We start from the raw sequence: 17,829 nt of genomic DNA, 5'->3' as shown, positions 1-17,829 counted from the left end.
TACGGTATTTGAATATTCCTTTTCCTAGATGGGACCACATACCAGTTTATCAGATTCTTGGCAAATGACCTTATTTTATAATAATTTATTATTTATTTTAAGTGATCGTTGTGTAATATCAATATCAATCTAGAGATGTATGACATGCAACTTTTGTAAGTGCACAAAATCATTAATAAAGTGATAAATAGAGTTGTCGATTCTAAAAAATTGGATATTAAGCTTTTGTTTAAAATGATTAATATTGAAAGAATCCAAACGAAATAAATTATTTTTCTTAGATTTTGTATTTAGCAAAATTAAAGGCGGCGTAAGAATTCAATTCTCTTGAATTTTTGTAAGAATTGATTTTGAGTTAAAAATAAATATGGTCAAAATTAATAAAATTTTGCAAGAAATGATTTTATTTAAGGTTATTTATATCAAAATGATTTAATTAGTCCTTAACAACTCTTTTTTTATTTTTTTATTTTAATTTTATTTCTTATTTTTTAATTAATAACTGCTCTTTAAAAATTTAACTTAATTTAATATTGATTATTAATATTTAATATTTTTATAAGTAATGTTAAGAAATTTATTTTATTATTTTATTAATTTTTAAAAATCTTAATTTATATTTTTAATGGTAAAAAATTATATAAAATTCAGAATTTAAATATTATAAAATATTAATAATGATTTTTCAATCAATATAATAAAAATGATTGTTATTTATAAGAATAAATATTTATGTTTAATTTAAAAATAATAAGAATGATGAATAAATTAAACTAATTTGAATTTATTATTAATTTATTTAATATAAAAAAGTTGAATTAAATTCTATTATATTTAAATTGATTCAAAATAAATGAATTATTGTATAAATAAAAATAAATTAAATATATTTTAATTCTTTTCCTTACTAAATAAGTGCTAACAATTAGAAATATATATAATTCTGTTATCATTTAGACTATCAAATTAAGGAAGTAATAATTAGTTGTGTTGTCTTTGAGAGAATTAATGAAGATCAACATAGAGATGAATTTTTGGTTGACATTTGAAGAGAAGGTGGTACTTGTGATTGGAATTTTATTGATTTGAAGAAGGATTTTTTAGGTTTGAGTTTTGGGGGAAATTTTTGAAAAGGGTAAATTATATTTTAATTTCTGAAATTTAACTATTGTATTTTTAGAATTGAACACTTAAATTTTTGAGTTTTACAACTATATAAATTAAAGATTTTACCGTTAAAAATATTGTTAGTAAAATATAAAATGATTGTAATATTCCTAATACTCTTACACATAAATATACATGAGTCTATTTCTTTTAAACATTTTATCAAACAACATATATGCAAATAATAGTTGAAAACATATCGTTTATGTTAAGAAAAGTATGAAAAAGAAAGGAGTAGAGTGTAGAAATGAAAATTTTAAATTAAATATTTATTTCATGTTATTTTTTTCATAATAATAAATTTTCTAAATCATAATTAGCAGAATTAAATTTCTGCAATTTTCAAGTGCTACTCAATTAAGCAGTAGCAACAATAAATCTTCTATCATGAAAAATAGATAATCAAATTCAGAATTCCCAAAAGCTTTCATTACACAAAATGATTGTCATCAATTCCAAGACCAAACATGAGACGGTGAAGAAAATGGAGTAACGAAATCCCTTGCAGATCACTTCCTTACCACCTTCGTTTCCACCAATAAACTTTTGGCTTCCTCGGTTCAACTTATTTCAAAAGATCCAAGTTTCACTCCTTTCTTTTTTAGTTCTTCAACACATTTAGACAACAATTTTTCGTCCTCTCTCTTCATCAACTCCAAATGGAGTTCTACATTAATTTTATATTGAAATTCATATTATATCTAAAAAATATAAAAAAGAATATAATAACGAGATTATGATTTTTTGCACACTTTTAGATGGGTCTCTGGAGAATAATTGAAAAAAGAAAGGAACGGAGTGAAGAAGATATAGAGTTACGTGATCTCTTTACGGGTCAAATCCATTTAGATCTCTCTAAAATTGATCCTATTTAGAATTAGTTCCTCTTCTTAGAGCTATCGTCTCAAAAGGAGTTTGCGCGTTTGTGTTTCTGCTATCTGGTACAGTGGATATGGTGGTTTTGGCTCCATGATTGAAGAGTCTGTACTCTGGTCTGCTGTGATTGTGAATTTGTGCAGAGAGAGAAAAGTAAACATGTGAAGTTGTGAATTAATCTAAATGTTGAAAAAAAAGGATATTTTAGTTATAAACAGTTATCTCTTAATATTACTAACTATGATTTTTTATTGATCTAATAAATTTAATTGACAGAAAAAACTTTTAATTTAAACGTTTATAAAATTTAAAAATTTAAATATTTAATTTTAAAAGTAGAGAAATTTTTTTTAAAAATAAATTAGGGATCGAAAATTGAAAAAATAGAATTTAAAATCGCTCATATTTATTTAGATACACTTGAAATTAAATTAAATTAAATTTGTGAGTGTAAAAAAGAAATAGAAAAATTAATTTATTAATTATATTAAAATTTATGGATTAAAATATCATTTATTTTTTTAAAAGTATTATTTTAATTAAAAATAATATTTAATATATTATTAAAATTAAATATTAAAATTAAATATATTTTAACATATTAAAATATTAATCTTTAATAATAAAATATTATGTTAATAATTTTAAATATTAAAATTAAAATATTATTTTTAATTGTGAAACTCAATCGCACCTCTACCATTGAGTTTCACAATGAAAAATAATATTTTAATTTTAATATTTAAAATTATAAACATAATATTTTATTATTAAAGATTAATATTTTAATATGTTAAAATATATTTAATTTTAAATATACACTTATGCATTTGTTTAATAAAAAATAATTAAAATGAATTTATTTAGCCTGATTAAACTGGAGTTGGCCTTTTTTTCCAATAATTTATCCTGTAAAAAATGTGATAAGAAAGAATAAATTTTCGCGCAAGCAATGAACGAACCGTGTGATAGTCGTTGGAATTAAACCTTCCAATAATTCACACCACAACATGTCGGACAGCAACGAGCAGAAGGGGAGATCTTACGGTTGAGATGCAGACGCGTAGTTAAGTAGGACCCACTAACTCCACGTGTCATTAACAAAATGTCCGGGTAACTGACGAGCTGATCGAACCTTAGCTGTGAAACTTGATTGAAAATTCTTGCACAAATCATTCCCCATTCTTCGTGAACAAATATGAAACCCTAACCCTAATTCGAGGTCACAATTCAGAACTCAGTTCATTCAATGGAACCATCAAATCAAATAGATGAAACCGATCAAAATGATGATTGCTTCTTCGATGCGCTGGAGGATTTTCCATTTCATGACTGCGTCGTTACCGACCAATCAGATCAATCCACTTCAGACTCCACTCTCTGCGAAACCTCACTTGAAGTTTCGTATCCGATCACCGCTCTCCGGCGCCGGTCATTATCCGGCCGTGGAATCTCCGAAACCGGATCCAAAGATTCCAATCCGGAGTCCTCCGGGATCACTTCAGACATTACTCAAGCTTACGACTCCAAAACGAAATACAAAGAGAAAACACACAAATTTCTTCGCGATATAAACGAAATTGAGAGAGATTTATACTTCCCGGAGTCGACTCGGTGGATTCGAGACGGAGTCGACTCTGTTGGAGTTACGAGCAAAGTAAGCGATGATGAGAAGAAGGTGAAAATGACAGTGATTGAAGACCGGGTTGGTGAGTCCGTACGCACGGCGGATGAACTTGATGACTCATCCTCTCCAAATTTGCTTGAGTTTATAGCTGGATTGGTTATTAAGGCAATTGGCTTTCAAGTTAGTTTATTTTTCAAATTTATTACGTTTCCCCTGTGGACTTTATATTTCTCCTATATGTTAGTTATTGATCCCTTTGGAGTATTGAGGCGTGGCAGAGGATTTTTTATGAAAAAATTGGTTGGTTTGTTGAAATTGATAAGTGGGGTTTTCAGTCCACTGATAACCGGCTGGTTAAATGACCAACATACGATATGGAAGCTTTTGGTGCGATTTGGGTGGGGGATGTTTTGGTCTTTTTATGTTTGTATAGTTTTGTTTGCATTGGTGGTTTTCTCCATGGTGGCTAGTGGTTATTTGATCAGAAATTTGGTGGAGAATCCAGTGGAGATAAAAGGAGAATTGAATTTTGATTACACACAGAATAGCCCTGTTGCATTTGTACCAATAATGTCTTGTGGTGGTGTTGGTTGCGGTTTAACTTGTGAAGAAAAGAGTTTGGGGCCACGGGTTATACCGCCTAATCATGAGCTGGAAGTTAATGTTCTATTAACATTGCCAGAGTCTGGATATAATAGAAATCTTGGGATTTTTCAGGTATTACTTTTGTTCATCAAAATGAAAGTTGCACTCTTTTGGATTCTATTTTATTGTTTGAAATTTGCAATTTGTTTGTGTTAATATTTTTAATTATGTATTTCATTCAGAGTTTGCTCGTATATGTTATCTTCTTATGAGGAAATTAGATCCCTCGTGTTATTATTTGTTAAATAAAAGCTAACAAAAAATGATGGAAGAGAGCCTCAACCTTCCCTGCCTTCTTCCTGTGGGGCAGAATGCTTTTCTTTCTGGGGTTTTATATTTAAGTTGGGTTATATTCACGTGGTACTCATGATATAAGCAAGTGCTTGGAAACTTTCTTTATATTTATTTTTTAAATACTGTTAGTAGTATTTTGTATGTTTCCTGTTCTATACTCCTAATACTTACAATAATTTAGTGATTTCTGAATTCATGACTTTCAGTTTTATTGATTGTTTGTTGTCCATTTAAAGGTCCGGGTGGATTTCCTTTCTGCAGACGGTACAACCCTTACCAGCAAAAGACAGCTATGCATGTTAAAATTCCGAAGCGAACCTATCCGCTTCCTACTAACTTTCTTTAAGATTGCACCTCTGCTCACGGGCTACATGTCAGAATCTCAAATTTTAAAGGTAAAGATTAGAGGTTTTAAGGAAGGACATGTGCCTACTTCTTGCCTAAAAGTGATGATTGAGCAACGAGCTGAGTTCCAGCCTGCAGGTGGCGTCCCAGAAGTATATGACGCCTCCATTATACTTAGGTCTGAACTTCCTATATTAAAAAGAATTGTATGGTGTTGGAAGAAAACCATGTTTGCGTGGATCAGTATGATGTTTTTTATATTAGAAATGTTGTTTATCCTAATCTGTTGTAGACCTGTAATTATTCCGAGAACAAGGCCAAGAGAATTTACTGCTGTCAACAACGCAACACCAGAAAGTCTCTCACAACTAGGTTCGCGGCAAGGTATTCATTTGCTTGATGATTATGATGAGAGTAAAGAATGAACCTCCAACTGCTGTAGTACATTTTGTGTACCTCATATACTCATTTTAGGTATGACACTTGATCAACTTTTTAATTATCTGTACCACAATGTACATATTACCTATTTATCAAAGATTGGTGCTATTGCCTTGTTATTGCATCTTCTTGATGGCATGTTGGGCAATTACCACTAGATTTCTCACTGAAACTATTTTGCATGGTTTCAAATAGAATGAGATTTTTGACTGCTGGAGATTTTCACAATGAAATACTTGCGTGGTTCTTTTCTCTAAATTTGTGTTGTGGGAGGTAAGGCTGGTGGACGTTGGGGGCAATGGCAGTGGATTCATATGCTTTAAGGATCCCATAGATAATTTCTTTTGATGAATGAAGTATAAACTGTGTAAGCCAAATTAAATCTTTTTTTTAAAAAAAAAAAAAATCTGACTTGTGGTCTTGTTTGAGTGGATATGCAATAACACATTGATATAAATATTTTATATTGGAAAAACAAAATTTATTGAACGTTGTGTTATCTGTTTGATGTTTAGTTGTTTTCACTATAAAAATTTTCAAGGCATGAGTGGAACTTCAGAGCAACCCTTTTATCCTTTCTGCTGCAGAGTATCTCTGTGCAGGTTTCTTTGTAAATTCCCTTAACAATGAATCCAACTGAGCAAGTCGCAAATACTATAGTAATAAAGCAGTTACATGATTCTGGAATAGTCCACTTTTTTTCCGTTTCAAATATGTTGGATAATTTCTGATACTGTTTCTCTGCTTTCCAAGTCCCCCAGAGGGAACTTTCTCCTTTGTGATTGCAGGTTTTAGACTTGAAGCTAAAAGCTCTTTCCCTGCAGATAGTCTTAACTGATATTTTTTTTAGTTCTTTTGCTGCCTTTTTGAATTTGGTGGCTCAGGAGTAAGAAATTTTGAGTTGGAGATCTAGTGTCAGGAAATTCTATGGAGAAAAAATACTTTTTAAAAATATATTAGTAGAAAAGTAATAAATTGTTTTAAAAATAAAATTGACCTAATTAATTAGGCTCTAATGGGCACTATGTCAAAGGATGGAAAACGTTGAAGGGTGTTGAGGCTCGATTAACAAAGCCTAATCTATGTTCATTTCAATTTTACCATTGGAAAGACAAGGCCATGATTTTGACTCTACAGCGTTCTCATTTTGAGAAAGTAGTATGCGAATATTAAAATATTTTATATTATTATTATATAAAATAATATAAAATTATTTAGTTATATAATATTTCTTTTCTGAATAAAATATTCTCTTAAATTTTAACTTATTTTATATCTAAGTTTCAAATTTAAACTGTTCATCAATAGAAAATGAATTATAATATCTTATTTTATTTTTTAAATTTTAAAATAATAAAAAAAGAAATTTTTACAAAAAAAAAGTTTAATTTTATCAATGTATCTTGTTTTATATATTAATTAAATTATATAAATAATTTAATTTATAAAAATAATTAGATAATATTAAATATAAAAATAATTAAAGAGAATATATATATAAGAACTAAATTTTTGTTAAATTTAAAATAACTCTCAAATAATCATTTTGTTTATATCTTTATTCATTTACAATTTTCCACTATATATTATTTAACGATTATAAAATTAAGATTTAAATTTATTAAATAAAATTTCATCATTTATATTATAATAAAATTATATAAAATATAAAATATATTACTGAAATTATATAATATAACTATTAAATATAATTAATTTTTTAAAAAATATATAAATATAATCAATTTTTCAATACGGTTTCAGTTTGTACGATTTATAGTATTAATGGTATCAAGTATATCACTTTTTTTAGTGATGAAACCTAATATATTAATCACATTAAATCAATATATTTTTATAATAGTTTTAAATAGTTTCACAAAAATTATGATGTAAATATGTGTTGTCATTGACAAAAAATAAAATGATAACTCAAGAACATACTTAAATTTGAATTAAAAAATTTCAATATTTAGATGATTTTCATCACTTAAAATGGATGAGTTGGCGATCGAGGATTGTGCGGTTATACTTCTCATCCATCGAGAATTGTGCAATTATACTTTCCATGCCAAATGTTAAGTGGATAATTAAAAATAAAAATTTCAAAGCATGAGTTAAAAATGGAGGAGAGAGTATTCCATGAAAAAAATATATAAAAGGGAGATTATACTATTGTATTTTATATAAAATGGATATATGAAGGTTATATTTTTGTGAATAGTGAAAAAATTAAAATTATCATAAATATTAATATAATAATATGTAGTAATTTAGGTTTAATAACTTGATTTAATTTTTATAATGTTTGATTTAGAGTATTAGAATTATTATTTTACTTTTTATTATATTTTAATTATTTTTATCCATTAATTTTTATAGTTATTTGAATTGAATAAAGTTTTAATTTAATAATATTTTATACCATTAATTCTATTAATCCTTAATTATTCTATACTTTATTATAGTTAATATTTTTATAATAATTTTAATTAATTATATATATTTATTCTATACAATTATTTACATTAAAGAAAGAAATATGTAACATTTGTTAATTAGATTATATTAGTTATATGATTTTAAAAAATAGTCAAATCAATTAAAATAATAAAAAATTTTACATGATCTTTCATTGTGAAATTATTGCCCATATATATATATATATATATATATATATATATATATATATATATATATATATATATATATATATATATATATATATATATATATATATATATATATATATATATATATATATATATATATATATATATATATATATAGTGGAAGTGTTTTTCTTGTCTAAATATCTTTTTATATGGCGTTACTTAATTTTTATAAATATATTTTTAATATTTTATTTATTATTAAAATAAACAATATAATAAAATTTTTTAATAATAAAAATAAAATAAAATTTTTATTATAATACCAAAAATCAAAATGTCATATAATAGTGATAATAAATATAATAAATTATATCTATTATAAAAATAGTAGTATAAAATTAAGAGTTCATACATTAATAATGATAATGAAAATAATAAAATATTATATTTATTAATATATATATATATATATATATATAGTAATTATTATTTTATATAAAAATAAAACTAAAAATATATAAAATAATTATAAATATATTTGTGTTTTACAGATATATAGAGTTAACTGTATGATTTGACAATCTTTGATACATAATGTTTTTCCATCTTTCATCAACTTATTTTAGAGTTCAATTTTATATATCTATATACATTTATGTTCTACTCAACATGCGCCATTTACATTTTAGAGTTCATCAACTTAAATTTGAATTAAAAAATTTCAACATGCGCCACTTACATACTTTGTAATTTTTACAAATATGGCTGATTTGATGAGCAAATTTACTGAAGTGGTGCATGCTGCCTGTAAAGGTAAGGGTGTTGTCAGGGCTACTGGTCCCCTTGCTAATCGTGCTCGCCCAGCAGAATAAGTAATAATGCTTTCTCCTCCCCCAACCCAACTACAGCAGAAGAGCTAGCCTATTTACAGCTTGAGTCTTTTTCCCTGGGCACCTCCGCTTCTACCCTAGCTTTTGAGTTTTCTGCTGCTGTCCCTATTCCTTCTGAACCTGCTCCTACAAGCGTGGGAATTGAATCTTCATGGCCTCCAAGCATCCAGCGCCTGGCATTGGCACTAAATCGGGTGCCCTCACTCCTTGATGATCCTACTTTAACCGTCCCGTTAATTAAGAGTGCACTGAGGCCCGGGGATTGCCGCTGCCTAAACGAGTTCGAGACATACGAGCTTTTTGATAATGTCATGCACTTTGCCTTAGAGAGTGTCCTCTGTGCTTATGTGGCCAAGGATCACCATAAGGCCATTAGGTAAGAGTTTGGCACTCAAGAGACGGATAGGAGGCTCTTGGTCGAGGAGTGCTCGAGGTTGAAGACTCGGGTCGACAAAGTGGAGGGCACCATGAAAGAGACCCTAGAGTCAGTGGATAAGCTTCAGGCTGAGCTTAAAGAGGCCAATGCTTCCAAGCTGGTCCTTAATAATCGGGCAAAGACTGCCAAGGATCAGGTGGCCTTGATGCATCGCCAAGTCCTGGAGTTACAGACTCAAGTTGAGGAGGCTTGGGCTGCCTTTACTAGCATTGCTAAGCTTGAGGCAAAGCTACAGGATATGATGGCCCAAGGAGGGGAGATGTTCATGCAAGGTCAAGACTCGGTAAAGAGGAAGTTGGTGAAATGGTTTCCTTCTAAAGACTTTACTTGGATAGATGACATCTTCTCAGAGAAGGAGGGAGATGAGATGGAAGAGGGGGAGGGACAAACTGAGGGCAATTCCCACGATCAGGCCTACAGATAACATAATAGATGTAGAAAATACTGATGTAATAAAGACTCGGGCGAAGGAATCTGAAAATATCCCTCCTCCTATGTAATCTTTTATGACTTCAATGAAAATATTTTCTCATATCTTGTCAATATTTTCTCTGAGTATTTATATGCCCTGTGCTCATTCACGGCCCTCATCCAAGACGTAAAAAATTTCTTAAAAAATTGCTAAGGGTTAACACCCGTCCACCATAGTGGTGATAAATAGCTTGAAAACCTTTGAACAGTGGAAATAACACCTGGATATATGGCCTAGTGAATGCCTACCTTGGGATTGAAATATCCTATAGGGTTTCTTATAATCTTGAGGCTAGTACTCATCCGTGAACACCTGTCCTACGGCTTGGGTCTCAAATGCCTCAAAAGACTTATATGGGGCTATCTCCCAGTAATTGAGTCTAGCGAAACTTGTCTCATGGCTTGGCTAGGGATGTCAGGCGGGCGGGTTTTTACGGGTACCCGATCCGCCCAAATCCTATTAGGACGGATTTGGATTTTTCTAAAACGGATTTGGGCGGATTCGGGTTTGAAAAATTATACCCGTTTCGGATTCGGGTAGGGTTCGGGATTAAGTGATCGGATACCCGTTACCCGAACCCGATTCGCTATATAAACATAGCTAACCCTAATCCCTATTCATTTTTAACATTTTACTCGTGCTTCCCTCTCTCCGTCGCCGCCTCTCTCCCTCGCGTACCTTCCCATAATTCCCAGCCTCTCTCCCCTTCACTGACGACTGCCGGCGGCCTAATCGGCACCGGCGACGTCTCCTTTCTCTCCCTAGAGACGACAAATCTTCTCTCTCCCCAGTCAGCGATGTCTCCTCCTCTCTCCAGTCGGTGACATCTCCCACTTCCTTCACTGACGAGTGCCGGCAGTCCGGCGACGTCTCCTTTCTCTCCCCAGTCGACGATAAATCTTCTCTCTCCCCGGTCAGTGATTTCTCCTTCTCTCTCGAGCAGCGACATCTCCCACTTTCCAGTCGGAGACAACTCTTCCCTCTCCTCGGTCGGCATCGGCGACATCTCCTTCTCTCTCCCCAGTCGGTGACATATTCTCTCCCCTACTTCACTGACTGCTGGGTTTGCTGGGTTGTATTCTGCAAAATCTTTGATTTACAATTTTTGCTGGGTTTGCTGGGTTGTATTCTGCACAATCTTTGATTTACAATTTTTGCTGGGTTTGCTGGGATGTATTCTGCAAAATCTTTGATTTACAATTTTTGCTGGGTTTGCTGGGTTGTATTCTGCAAAATCTTTGATTTACAATTTTTGCTGGGTTTGCTGGGTTGTATTCTGCACAATCCTTGATTTACAATTTTTGCTGGGTTTGCTGGGATGTATTCTGCACAATCTTTGATTTACAATTTTTGATAGATTATTTGATAGTTTTTATCATTGAATTGAATTAAAAAAATCGGGTTCGGGTATCCTTAGGGTATTGTTAAACGGATATGGAACGGATACGGGTTTTATAATTAAAATACTAAACGGATTTGGGACGGGTTCGGGAATTGGATATATAATCGGGTTCGAATTTGGGTACTCTCAATTTTGCGGGTACCCTACCCGTTTACATCCCTAGGCTTGGCACTAAGGCCTTGATTAGTGGGATCAACGCCTGATCTTTTGGCCTGGTTTATACTTGCCCCGTGGCCTTAGGCATGCTTAATTTCTTACAGGGGATTAACACCTGGCGAGACTCACGTTATGGCTCCTTATGATTGCTTTTGACTAGTGGGACCAACACGCAATCTTCTGGCCTAGCGAAACCCGCCTTGTGGCTTTGTTTAGTGGGACTAGCACTCAGATCGTGGTCTGGCGGAACTCGCCTTATGGTCTTATTTAGTGGGACCAACATATGAATTGTGGTCTGGCAGAACCCGCCTTGTGGCCTTGCTTAATGGGACCAATGCCCGGATTGTGGTTTAGTGGAACTCGCCTTATGAACTAGCCTGGAGAAACCCGCCTTGTGGCCTCTTCTTATCTCTTTAATCTTTTTTAAGGAAGCCAATCCCATCATTTCTTATCCCTGATGAACACAACATATGAAAAAAAAACTTATTAACTTGTTATTGATAAAATTTCCTCATATTATAAATATCTTAGGAGTGGGAAATCACTCGGCCATCTAGTTTGGCCAGCTTATAAGACTCTAGGCAAATGACCTTTGAACAGTCTTTTTCAGGTCTTGTCCAACTTACCAGATTGACAATTACATCTATGGCCTGCTTATTTTCTCTAATCATCCCTAGGTCCTTGCGTTATTACATGACTAATCCCTATAGGCTTTCAATTAAGGGTGGTTTTGGGAGTTATTGCTTCATATTCAGGTTTCCTCTCTTCCTTTCCCTTCCCTTCTTAGTGAACTTTCAAAGAACACCGTCGCTTATCAACCTTTTGATCTCATCTTTTAGTTGTCGACATTCTTCTGTCATATGACTGTGATCTTTGTGGAAACGGCAGTACTTAGTCCTGTCTCATTTCTCCACTTTCTCGAGATTGAGCTTGGACGGCCACCTGATTTCCTTGTCATTTTCCTGATCTATATTAAAATATGTGTCCGTGAGTCATTCAACGAAGTATAATTCTTATACTTAATTTGGTCATCCCTCCTTCGGAAGATAGGATAACTCTTGTGATCTCCTTCATGTCCTCGCCTCTCTAGTTTTTACTTTGCTTTTGGGTCGCCCTCTTGTCCTCTTTTAGTGCTTGGACTTCGTCATCTAGCCTGATATACTTTTGGGTTTTGTCTATCAACTGTTGATATGTTGCAGCTGGATTTTTAATTAAGGAATCTATGAATTTGACATTATACATTCCTTTCTTTAGTGCTTCACATGCTATCTCATGATTTAATTCTTCCATCTGTATTGCCTCAGCATTGAACCGTGAGATAAAACTCCTTAAAGACTCGCCCTCTCCTTGGCGGATCTTCTGCAAGTCAGAGAAAAGCTTTTTAGGAGGTATAAAAGTAATAAATTTGGATTTAAATAACATAGCAAATTGTGTAAAGTTTTTAATTAAACCTAGGCTTAGATGTTGATACCATTTCTGAGTCAAACCTGTGAATATTGATGGAAACACTCGGCATAACACAAATTCGTTGACATTCTAAAGCTGCATGGTCGTCCTGAAGATTGCCAGGTGGCTTCTGGGATCTACAGTTCTATCATACTTATCCAAGCTAAGTAGCTTGAACTTGTTTAGGAGAATTTCCACTAAGATTTCTTTCAAACGAGGAAAGGCATTGTTTAGGCTGAAGTCCTCCTCTTATTTCCCTTGGTACGTTTGCATAGCTCGTACTAGCTTCCAATCGATGATGTGATTGGCTGATTGATAAGAGATCACCAGCTGATAGGTTGATGATCCCGTGATTATAGGCGTAATGAGAATATGCTAGACTGTCCCTGTTTAACGGTAACTTTGTACCGAGACTCATCCTATCTAGGGGAGGGCGAGTATTGATGATGAACCAGGTGTTTGAGATGTCAATATCTTCTTTTTCTCGGATGGGATCACATTACTTACTTATCAAATTCTTGCCATGTGACCCTGTCTTGTGATGACAATTCATGACTTTCTTTAAACAATTGTTATGTAGCATCGCATATACTTATTAGTTTTCATGTAATCTAAAGAAGAAAAAATAGTATATTTTTTTGAGGTATTTTCATAATTTCCAATATAATTAATAGAAAATTGAACAAAATAATTTTTAACTTGACAAAGTAAAAAATATATAAACTAAACTGTTGAGTTTTAAAAATAGAAGGACATATACGTTAATTTTAATATAACAAGAATGAATAAGTAACTTTTCCTTTTCTTTTTTTTTTTTGAATTGGGAATTGGGGATTGAGAGAGTAGAATCTGAGACCTCTCAGATTTATTCAGATACACTTACCACCAGACTAAGCCTGTGAGCATGTAACTTTTCCTTTTTTATAATGCTATATTTCAATTATGATGGTTTATTCATTAATATATATTAATGTTGAAATAATTCAATAATAAAAAATAAGGGAAATTTTTTTTATATAGAAAATTAAAGTAAAGTTATGTGAAACTGTCAGAATTAAAGCAATGATTTTTTTAAAATAAAGAAATCTATATATATATATATATATGAAAAATTAATTTACACTAATTCTAATAGTTATTTTTTTGTGATAGTTTAGGCTGAGCAGTTATACGTTTTTATTGAGGACTACGAGATAAAATGATTTCAATTTATCTTTATAATTTAATCCATCAATTTTGGATAAATAAATTTTATATTTGATTGATATAACCGGAAATCAGAACTGTGCTGTGATTAGTTAAATCTGCAAGAAAGAGAACATAAGGTGGTTGGCGCCTACGGCAGCCACTCCGACAGTCAAGTCAGTAAACTGGATAATAGGGCAAATATAATGAATTTCTTAGAACTTAAGAGTAGTTGTGTAAGAATTGTGTACATTTAACTTTGTGATCATTAGTTTTTATACTGTAAGAAGCTGGCTTAATTGTAGTATTTCCTGGAAATCACGACAATGATGTGGTCGGCTCATTGATAAGGGATCTCGCCGGTTAATTGGTCCGGGATCTCGTGATTACAGGTATAAAGGGAATATGCTAGTTTGTAGCTGCTAATGGTAACTTTCTTATAAAGTCTCGCTCTATAATTGAGAGGGCGAGTCTTGAAAAAGAGTTGAGACCTGAAACGTTTGGGTCTTCTTTTCCCTTAGTGGGACCGAGTGTCATCTAATCAGACCCTTGTCACGTGGCTCTGTCTTCGAGTGCCAGCACATAGTCTCCTTTAGGCGATTATTATGCAACATCAGAGGTCCCTCCATTGGTTTTCGATTCTTCATATTGAAAGTTGATAGTTGTCTTCACGGTCTAGGGCACGTGGCATATTTAGATTGCCCTTTCCCTATTCACATCATTTTGCCAGTCCTGGCAAGTTTCCGAGTATTATCTAGCCCTGACAGGCTTCCATGCAATTTCAGCACTGGCGAGCTTCCGGCTTTCGTGCATTTTCCAGCTCTGGCAAGCTTACGGGCATTCTCTAGCTTTTGGGCATTTTCTAGCCCTACAGACTCTATTTGCTCGCTTAGCAGCCCGTCCTGCCTTCGTCAATCAGCAAAAAGTCTCGCCTATCTACAATGGCTTTCTTGCAGCTGCTCCTAGACCCTTCCTTCTGTGGTGCCAGACTCCCCAGCAGCTTCTAGAAAATTCGAGCTAGGCACGATTGTGTTGCCTTCCTTCATACGCTTCCCGCAGAACAACCCGGTCGAAATTCATGCTAGCGCCTAACAGTCCTAATGAGCTTGCGGGCTACTTCTTGTCTTGTCCAGTCCTAAAAATCGTCCAGGCATTTTACATGTGGTCTTTACAGCACTTGCTAGCTTAGAAGATCGCCCATTTGTCCTGCCCAGCAGCTCCTCTCACTCGGCAGGTCATCCCACTTGTTAGCTCGTCTTGGCAGGTCATCCCACCAATACTTAAAGGACTCAACTACTCGTCAGCTCATCCCGCCAACTTCAGAAGTCTCGTCTAACTACATTGGCCTCCTTCCTTCGTAAAAAGTTTTAGATTTATGGGAGTGATTGTAAGAGCAATTACAAATGCCTTAGGAGCTTTTTGCAAAATGGGACCAATGCCCAGTTGCGTGGCTTAGCTCGTTGTGAAACAGGTTTAACGCTCTATTAGTCGGCCTAGCATATACTTGCCTTATGATCTAGGCATAAAATGGCTTAGAAAATTTTTGTGAAATGAGACTAATGACTGTTTGGTCGGCCTGGCGTATAATCGTCTTATGGTCTGGGCATAAGATACTTTGCTTAGTGGGATTGACCCCCAATTGGTCGGTCTGGTGGAACCTACCTTGTGGTCTAGGCATAAGATGCATTGCTTAGTGGGACTGACACCCAGTTGGTCGGCATGGCGAAACCAGCCGTGTGACTTGGCATAAAATGCCTTACTTAATGAGATTGACACCCAGTTGGTCGACCTAGCGAAATCCGCCTTGTGACCTGACATAAAATGTCTTGCTTAGTGGGATTAACACCCAGTTGGGTGGCCTAGCGGAACTCGCCTTGTAGCCTGACATAAAATGTCTTGCTTAGTGGGACTAACACCCAATTGGTCGGCCTGGCGAAACCCGTCTTGCAACCTGACCTGAGATGCTTTGTTTTACGGGACTAATACTCGAATGACCGGATGGATTCCCACCTTGTGACTTAGCATGTAACATTCTCAAACCCATAGTTAGTAATAGTGATATTAGTGGGTATGAGGTAGCTATTTCACTATTAGAATAAGTGGCATTAAGGGAGGTGCTAGCTTATTCTGAGCTACTTAGGAGAAGTGCTAGCATAACTCTAAACTGCTAATAACTGAATCATAAAAAACTCAAATCAAGAAATGGACATATCTAGAAATAAAGTAGATAATGTGATTAGCGAGTCGAAAACAAGTCACTTTTGGGAGGTGCTTAGGATTTCCTGACGTGCTCGCTTGAGATACTTGTTAAAATCCGACATACTTACCTAAGTGAAATGGATTTCTAAAGGCTAAAAGTATAATTTAGTAGGTCAATCTATGTATATTAAAAATTTGAAAACTAAATTAAAACATGATAAATAGTTTAGTAGGTTAAAGTGTGAATATGAAAAGTTTAAAGATAAAATTTAATTTTAATCCTTCATTTTTTCACCTCTTCAACTTAGCCCTTCATGTGTCACCTAAATAAATATAAGAAAGATGACAAAGCAAAGAAAAAGTGGGTTGTTTTCTTCCTTTCTTTCTTTGGCCAAAGATCACTCCATTAAAAAGATAAAAGTTTTGCTTTTCCTTCTTCCATCAAATCCAAGCCAATCTTTCACCAAATCAATTTCTTTCTTTAACCAAAATTTATCCAAAGATTAAGATCTAAAGAAAAAGCTATATATTAAAAGAATTGAAAAAGAAAAGTTTAGGGTTCCATATGCACCAAGCTTAAAAATTAAAGGTGAGCATAGATTTTATTGATGTAACTAGGGGTGAGCAGTATTCGGTTCAAACCGAAAAAACCGACCGAACCGAATCGATTTGAAAATTTGGTTCGATTTTTTATATATTTATGTTCGATTCGGTTTTTAATTTTAAAAATTTCGGTTATTTCGATTCTGTTCGGTTTTGATAAAAAAAAACCGAAAAAACCGAACCGAACCGATTAGTGATAATAATATATTTTTCAATAATATAGAGAAATTAAATCATATTAAGATTAAAATATTTTAATTAGATTTTAAAATATTAAAAATAAAGTGTAAAAAATAAAAAAATTATTAAAAATCGAAACCAATCAAACCGAATCGAACCGAATCAGACCGGTTCGGTTCGATTCGATTTCTAACCAAAATCGGTTCGGTTCGGTTTTCATAAACACTAAAATTTCAGTTTTCGGTTTATTCGGTTCGGTTCGGTTTTGAACCGAACCGACCGAATGCTCACCCCTAGATGTAACCGGATAAAATGATTTCAATTTTGGACTATGGAACAAAATGATTTCAATTTATCTTTATAATTTGATCCATTAATTTTGGACAAATAAATTTTATATTTGATTGATGTAATCGGAAAATAGAACTATATTATGATTGGTTAAACTGCAAGAAAGAAAATGTGAGGTGGTTGGTGTCTACGGCAATCACTTCGACGCTCAAGTCAATAAACTGGAGAATAAGGCGAATGTAATGAATTGTTTAGAATTCAAGAGTAGTTGTGTAAAAATTGTGCAGTTTTATTTTTGTAATCATTAGTTTTTATACTGTAAGAAGCTGAGATTAATTATAATATTTTCTAGAAATCTGGCAATGATGTGACTGATTTATTGATAAAGGATGATTGAAGGCGTAAAGGAAATCTGCTTATTTGTAATTGTTAACGGTAATTTCTTTATGGAGTCTCATTCCATAAATGAGAGGGCGAGTCTTGACGAAAAGTTGAGATTTAAAGCGTCTGAATCTTCTTTTTCTTTAATAGGATCGAATATAATTTTTTAATCAGATTC

At 32.9% G+C, this 17,829-nt stretch overlaps 1 protein-coding gene across 1 annotated transcript; it reads left to right on the top strand.

Moving 5' to 3' along the window:
• Window positions 1-3,154: 3,154 nt before the first annotated feature.
• LOC110604180 (seipin-2) lies at window positions 3,155-5,567 on the top strand. Its single transcript, XM_021742310.2, has 2 exons — window positions 3,155-4,387; window positions 4,846-5,567. The coding sequence occupies exons 1-2, from the start codon at window positions 3,293-3,295 to the stop codon at window positions 5,377-5,379; spliced, it is 1,629 nt and encodes a 542-aa protein (XP_021598002.1). The 5' UTR covers window positions 3,155-3,292; the 3' UTR covers window positions 5,380-5,567.
• The last annotated feature ends 12,262 nt before the right edge of the window (window positions 5,568-17,829 follow it).

Source organism: Manihot esculenta, chromosome 16 (assembly GCF_001659605.2).
Source record: "Manihot esculenta cultivar AM560-2 chromosome 16, M.esculenta_v8, whole genome shotgun sequence".
NCBI lineage: Eukaryota > Viridiplantae > Streptophyta > Magnoliopsida > Malpighiales > Euphorbiaceae > Manihot > Manihot esculenta.
This window is presented reverse-complemented; position numbering and strand designations above follow the sequence as displayed.